Source organism: Silurus aristotelis (genome assembly GCF_946808225.1).
Source record: "Silurus aristotelis genome assembly, chromosome: 4".
Lineage (NCBI taxonomy): Eukaryota > Metazoa > Chordata > Actinopteri > Siluriformes > Siluridae > Silurus > Silurus aristotelis.
The window spans coordinates 33,760,279-33,767,778 of record NC_139577.1 but is presented as its reverse complement, the minus strand read 5'-3'; the positions used below and the strand labels follow the sequence as shown (position 1 = coordinate 33,767,778).

Below are 7,500 nucleotides of genomic sequence, written 5' to 3'. Positions count from 1 at the left end.
AATAAAGAATAATAAAGAAATTAAATATTACAATAATAATAATAAATAAATAAATTCCCAAAAAAAATCGCCCCGTATTTAAATGACCTTCTACTGGGTCACACCATGGGCTATTTATTTATTTATTTATTTATTTGTATGTTTGTTTATTTATTTATTCATTTATTTAAACAGTTAAAAACATTCCCATTCCTCTGACTTACAGAATATTGCAGTTTTATACTAATCAGATATATATTTTTGCAGTGTTTGCTAGCATGATTAGCATGACTTTGACTCCCCTTCATTAACCCCTGCCTGTTCCTTGTCTATCAGTCTGTTCTTTTCTTTTTTACGTTCCCACTTTTTAGTCGAAAAATAAATAAACTTAAATTCTGAATGGAAACTCTGGTAGATGTGGCTAACCGGAACTAGCAGTGCGATGCTAATTAGCTGGTCACTTTTAGCTTAGCATTGTTATAACTCTGTTACTGTAATGTACAAAAAAGAAGAATCTTTTTTTTTTTTTTCTTTTTTTATAAATAAACATTACTTAAAAATATGATTATTACTATTAAGATTGTTCCTATAATTTATTTAAAAATACATAGTTAAAATTCATATATAATTGAATTATAATATAATACATATAATTTATATAACATATGATAAATATCAAAACTATATAAACCCTTCCAGGGACGACCTGGACCCCTCCCACACACTCAGACTCTCAGTAACGCTGAAATGCAGGTTAGAAATGATTTCATGTGTCCCGAAAATCGTGTGGTGTGTAAATCGATCCGTCGCACTTCCGAATGAACGATTCCCGTATTTCATGTGTTAATTGGGACTCGGGGCTGAAGTGAAACTCGGTGCTCACCTCCGTCCCGTCCTCCCCTTATTACCGCTCCGGCGCGGGGACGGGGGACTCGGAGCCTTGATTGAAGAGATTGATCGTTTTTGTGCTGCATGGAGACAGCGACAACTGTTCTCTCAACACACACACACACACACACACACACACACACACACACACACACACACACACACACACACACTGACTTTTCATTAAAACGCTGGAAGCTCACAGAAACACGGCTCTCTAATTGGATTTGATGCTCACTGTTAGTTGATATTGGAGCTACAATCATCTGTTTGTCTTGTTGTTATATCCTAGAGAGAGACACACACACACACACACACACACACACACACACACACACACACACACACACACACACCACCACATAGAGTCACAGCCGCAGTGCATAGACGACTGGAATACTCGTTTAATAGTTTATTCATTATAAAATAATAATTTATTTGTGAAAAATCTTTATTTGTGGACCACGTGTGTGTGTGTGTGTGTGTGTGTGTGTGTGTGTGTGTGTGTGTGTGTGTGTGTGTGTGTTATAGATGCTCAATGTATTTATTTATTTGTTTGTTATTCACTCATTCACTCAACTCATCAGAGTTGGTTTAGTTGAATGATCTCATTGATCTCATTCGTACACCTGAGCCGCTATGGGCTTAAGGGCCTTGCTCAGGGGCCCATAAGTGGTAGCTTGGTGTGGTTGGGATTTAAATTCACGAATTTCGAAGTCCAATGCTACTAATCTTCCACTTCCCTATAAAAGGTAAAGGGTCAGCCATAATGCAACGTACCTGGGGCATAAAGGGTTAAGGGCCCCAAGTGTGGTAGCTTGGTGATACTGGGACTTAAGCCCCTGACCTCCTGGGTATATACCACATTTTATTACCTACTGCACCTCCTGTACATAAATCACTCTCACCCCTGTACATATGGACACACCTTTATTTACGACACTGCTTTTTATTGTAAATTAGACACTTATACACTTCTGTTTAAATGCTGACTGCATTTTAATGGGTCTGTGCATGTACTTTGCATGATGACAATAAAAATTGAATCTAAACTAATGTTATTGATGCTTGTTTTGCCTGAACATAGGTAAAACCCAATTTATATATATTAATAAAATGATTAGATATTTAAGGAAAATGTATCTCAACTCACCGTAATCAGTTCGAGGTTCATTTATCGATGTGTAAAAAAAATTAGGAACAAAACATTGTGGGAAATTGGAACAAGCGAAAGTGATTATAAAATATGTAAAAGTCGATTAAAAGCAGAAGTCAGCAGTGCCAAATGATTCACAGCTCGGTACCAGTCTGAGCCCCGGTGCTTCAGGAGTCCTGTGAGCAAATCTTGGTCATGTCTAAAATGATTCATCGAATCAAAACTTAACATTTTTGGGTAAAAGATGAGACTGAATCTCAGTCGGGATAAAAATAATTCACGTCCCAACACAGTTTTCAGTAGTGGAAAGATTGATCGTCTTAATATTGTATATTGATTTCCTGTACCAGATCAATGTAAATCACGTTCATGACAAAAAACTCACATGGCTTTCTGAATCATTTTGGTCGTACTCCAAGCTGCAGTAATGACATACACAATTTGGGGATTAAAAATAAATAAAATAGAAAAAAAATGACATGAACAAAGCAAAAAAAACCTGCGTTAAATAAATGAAGTTGTAACGACTTTCAATTGAATGAAAGGAATGAAAAAAAGCGTTGAATTGTTCACGCATGAATCATTAGCCAGCGGGGTTTAATAATAGTGGAAGCTCTATAACTGTGTGTGTGTGTGTGTGTGTGTGTGTGTGTGTGTGTGTGTGTGTGTGTGTGTGTGTGTGTGTAGAGCACTAAACCTCTCAGCAGGGCGCCTGAGCTAATAGGAAAATGCAGTGTAATGAATTGAATCGGTTGACCTGCGTAATTCCCACACGCGGGAGAGTATAGTTAGTCTAGTTTCTATGAAAATCAGGTGATCAGGTGATGCATGGGGAAGAAATCAACACAAACATGGATAAATAAAAAAAAAAAAAAAAAGACACGGGGCGACGTTCGAATTTAGACGCACTTGCGTACGAACGCTATATACGACGAACTGTTTGTTCAATGCAAAACGTAGCCTTTATACGTCCTCGTTATGCTATAAATACATTCAGGAAATACAAAGCCAGGCATGCAGTATACACCCCATTATCTCTAACCATAAATGTTCATGCTAATGCTCGTAATGCTAACAGTGTTAATCAGGATCTGCCTGAATGTAATAGAAATGCTAGTTTACTCTGTATTTCTAGCCGTATATACGGTTGTTAGTTTTTTTTATAACTCAGGTCCTGGTGGTGCTATGTGCGTTAAACATTAGCATATTGTCATGCTAGCATGTTAAATCAAGCGTTAGCTCTAATGGCACCTTATTAGCACCACTTGCTTGCTTGTAGAACATTTTTGCTCAAAAAAAAAGAAATTACACCATGCTAGCATGTTTGTGTAGCATGCTAGTAGCATGATTGTCCGCACCTGAGCTTTTCACACCGCTTGCTGATGTTGTGAGTTGATCTCCAGCTACAGTTTAACTGATCGCTCTCTCCTTTCTGTGTTTCATGTCTCAGGCACTTCCTCTTTAAGACAGGCACAGGAACGACCCCTCTGTTCAGCACGGCCACTCCGGGCTACACCATGGCTACGGGGGCGGTGTATTCGCCCCCCACGAGGCCCCTGCCCCGAAACACGCTGTCCCGCAGCGCCTTCAAGTTCAAAAAGTCGTCGAAGTACTGCTCGTGGAGGTGCACGGCTCTCAGCGCGGTCGCCGTGTCCGTCCTGCTGTCCATCATCCTCTGCTACTGCGTCTGTAAGTCGTCCGATCGGATAAAACATAATGAGCATGCGAGGGACAGGCGGGATTCATCAGATAACGAATAAATGCCTGCATAACGGTTCGCTTCAAATTCTAATACATCAAGTGCATCTTATAAGAAGTCCAAGCAATTAAATGGAAATCTGACACTGGTGTTGTTAGATACAGCTTTGATTGGTCAGAGTTTGAACTAAAGGGAGTCCGATCTAATCCAGATGTGAAAGACATAAAGGCTGGTGTGGGTGCAGGTTTGTATTCCACACAAACAGAACCTACAGCTTTTCCAGAATCTACTGCAAGCCCAGATATATCATACAGGTGGAATCAGGTGTGGCTCCTGCATGCTTGGATTGGACCCCTGGTTTGGATGGAGGATTTTGGAGAGCTGTAATCTCAAAGCACATATTTGGAAGAACAGTTTTGTAGAATGGGTTGAAACTGAGGTTTAACTGGTTTATTGGATATTTTAGGAGAATAAACGTGTAGGACCTGTGACGCTGTTGGTTACGCCACGATTTTTTCACTTCAGTCTGAAAAATAAAAAGAAATAAAATACTTACTTGTAAACAGAGCGAGTCTCAAAACGTTTTGATACCACCTCGTAGTTACACCGGCATGTTGGATTAGATCAGATGGTGTGACTAGCTATAGTATCACAGGTGGTGAGGAACTGCAGTCTGATCGGTTACAAAAGAATCTGGTCTGATGTCTGATTGGTTCCATTGGAGCGCATCAAAGTGTCTTTAATGGGACAGTGTGAGAAATCCGCAGGTGGGGTTGGGAATTCATATGATCACAGTAGTGTTCTGAGAAACCACGACCTATGTGATCTAAGAGAAGTTTTAGGAAGGTGCCTTATGGTTCATATAGAGGGTCCAGATGGTAGACCAGAGCATTGAATTTAGATGTTTTGCTCCTGCAAGCTCGCTAACTCTCAGTGGAGTAAAACACATTGAAAATCACACCACATTTCAACACAAAACATTAAACTGCTAACCATACTCACCGAATATCGCACCCGAATTAGATGAGCGTGCGATGCTAAACACGGCTAATTGGCTAATCGGAAGACTTCCTGCCATTACGTTTTGCCAAGTGGAATCACTGTGAGATCAAACCTCACCCGCTTTCTTGGAAATTCGAGCACTCTAGTTGTGGAATGAGCGAAACGATCTACTGAGGTCCAAGTGCTAATCACACCTTCTGTATCTGGCTCTCAAACTGCATTAGCACAATCAATAGGGTCCAGAAGTCCACTTATTTGACAAAACAATTAGTTTTGGATATCACCTCGGTGCTGGATTCAGACTTTCGGACCCTACAGTACACACACTAATGTTGTTAGTATGTAATGCTCTCAATCAGAGACGCTGCCAGACTTTCTGCCTCCGTTCCTTTCCAGCATGAAGCCACACGCTCTCTCTCGTCCAGCCCGAGCTCTTAAAACCCACCAGTGATGGGAATTAAAACCCTGAAACCGTGTTAGAGGAAGATTCTTGTGCCGAAAAGAATATTGCGTTAACAACAAAATAAAATGTTTCGGATTCGGACTTTTGCGCTGCACTTTTATGACGTCATGTTGCTCACAATTCAACACCTCCATCATAGACCATGACTGTGGCGCTACATGAAATCAGTCGTATTGTTATCTACATTTCTAAAACTAACATATAACTAACATCGCATCGTGTCACCTAGTATTAATGAGTAAGTGTCAGGATGTTAGCTAAACTGCTACGTAGCTGCCAGCTGCACTTAATAAAGTATTGCATTTCACACGCTGGCTAGTGCGACGTCTAAATCTACAGCTAGCTCATTTATTAGCCACTATCACTTTATAGGAAAATCTCATTCTCATTTAAGATGGAATAAGCACTAATTCTGTATATTAGTCATCAGGGCTTTTATTTATTTAGTTTTTGTTTTTTTGTTTGTGCGTTTTCAGTTTTTTTTTATTTCATATTTAAAATGTATTCTTTTATTCTTTGTTTTGTGTATATTTGTGTTAGTTTTTGTTTAATGTTAAGGTGTTGTTTTTTTTTTTTTTATACTTGTTTTGTATTTTTGGTATTTTTTATTTCTTTTTCTTAAATTATTTATATAATTTCTTTGATTCAAACTGAAGGTGGTTGTTGGGGTTTTTTTTGTTTTTGTTTTTGTTTTTGTTTGAAAATGTAAAATTTATTTATTGATGTTTTTTTTTTGTCCTTCAACATTTCATTTGTAAAAAATATTTTTGGTTCAGAATTTCTTCATATTTATTTATTAGGTTGTTTATATTATTGATATGAATTATATAAAAAAAATCACACACACACACATACACACACACACACACACACACACACACACACACACACACACACACACACACACACACACACACACACATGCTTTTGGGTTCTCTGACTTTTGGCCTCCTTTCAAATTTCAGTCCGAGTTATCACAGGGTTGTCACGGTAACTCAGCCTTCCATCGCCGTGGCAACCGCATCTCTCGCTCCGGCTCCAGATGCCCTGCTTTGTGTGGATTGCGTCCCGACTTCACCCCGGCATTTATACCCCCATACCCAATTACCCCTGTTCATCAACATTCCCCAGATTCTGCTCTCAAAACGAAGAGATAGAATGAAGAGAGAGAGAGAGAGAGAGAGAGAGAGAGAGAGAGAGAGAGAGAGAGAGAGAGAGAGAGAGAGAGAGAATGAAAAATGAATGGGAAGGAATGCGAGAGTAGTTTACTTTTTTCTTTTTCCAAAAGTTGTTTCCTGATAGTTGTCTGATAATTAGTTCAATCACTTCCAGCAAGCAAGCAAGCAAGAAAGAAGAAAGAAAGAAAGAAAGAAAGAAAGAAAGAAAGAAAGAAAGAAAGAAAGAAAGAAAGAAAGAAAGAATGTAAGAAAGGATGAATGAATAATATCTAAAGTCTCTCTCTTTCTCTCTCTCTCTCTCTCTCTCTCTCTCTCTCTCTCTCTCTCTCTCTCTCTCTCTCTCTCTCTCTCTCTCTTTCTTCTCTGGTTCTCCGAGTGTGTGATTGGTTGTTTATTAGTGGTGTGTATGCAGCTCGATGTTGGTGATTAATATTTGAAGCTCGGGAGTCAGTGGGGTTCCTGTGGCCAAACCCCTCATCATTACTAACATAAAGAGGAGTTTAGAGTCACACCGCGGGGTTTCACTCGAGCCTGAGACAAATTATGGAAATATATGGACGGCTAATCATCTCTCCTCGCGGTGGGGAAGAAACATCAGCATCTCGTACGGAACACGCACCAGAGACGCCTTTCTTTAGAAGCGTCTCATTAAAGTGCACTAGCTGAAGCAGAGCCTCGCGTTGAAACAAACATCCGGACGAACTGGAAGCTTCCTGTAGGAAGTGGGCGGAGCTAACGACAGATAACCGGCAGAAGCGAGTAAACGAGAGACACCGAGAAGCTCGAGAGCTCAAATCACAGCAAACTCTTCTCATCTACAGCACCTGACATGATAGACAGACAGACAGACAGACAGACAGACAGACAGACAGACAGACAGACAGACTTTCTCCATCTTTTCTCTTTATTTTACCTTCCTACTTCATTATCAATTTCTTCTCCATCCTTTCTTTATCCCTTTTTCTTCTTTAAATCTTCATATTTGTTCAATCCCTCCTTCCTCCTCTATCCCTCTGTTTTCCTTTATTCCTTCTTTATCCTCCATTTCTCCTTCATCCCTCATTTGTTCTTCCTCCTCCATCCCTCTGTTTTCCTCTATTCCTATATCTCTTTCTTTCTCCAACTTTCCATTCCT

General features: G+C 39.6%; 1 protein-coding gene across 1 annotated transcript in view; it reads left to right on the top strand.

Moving 5' to 3' along the window:
* LOC310724779 (teneurin-3-like) overlaps nt 1-7,500 on the top strand; it is a gene marked incomplete at its 3' end in the record, with an annotated part of 164,927 nt that overhangs the window by 114,620 nt on the left and 42,807 nt on the right. The window contains exon 6 of the mRNA XM_083539050.1: nt 3,474-3,712. Within this exon, the coding sequence (XP_083395176.1) occupies nt 3,474-3,712 (239 nt within the window). The remainder of the gene's footprint in view (nt 1-3,473; nt 3,713-7,500) is intronic.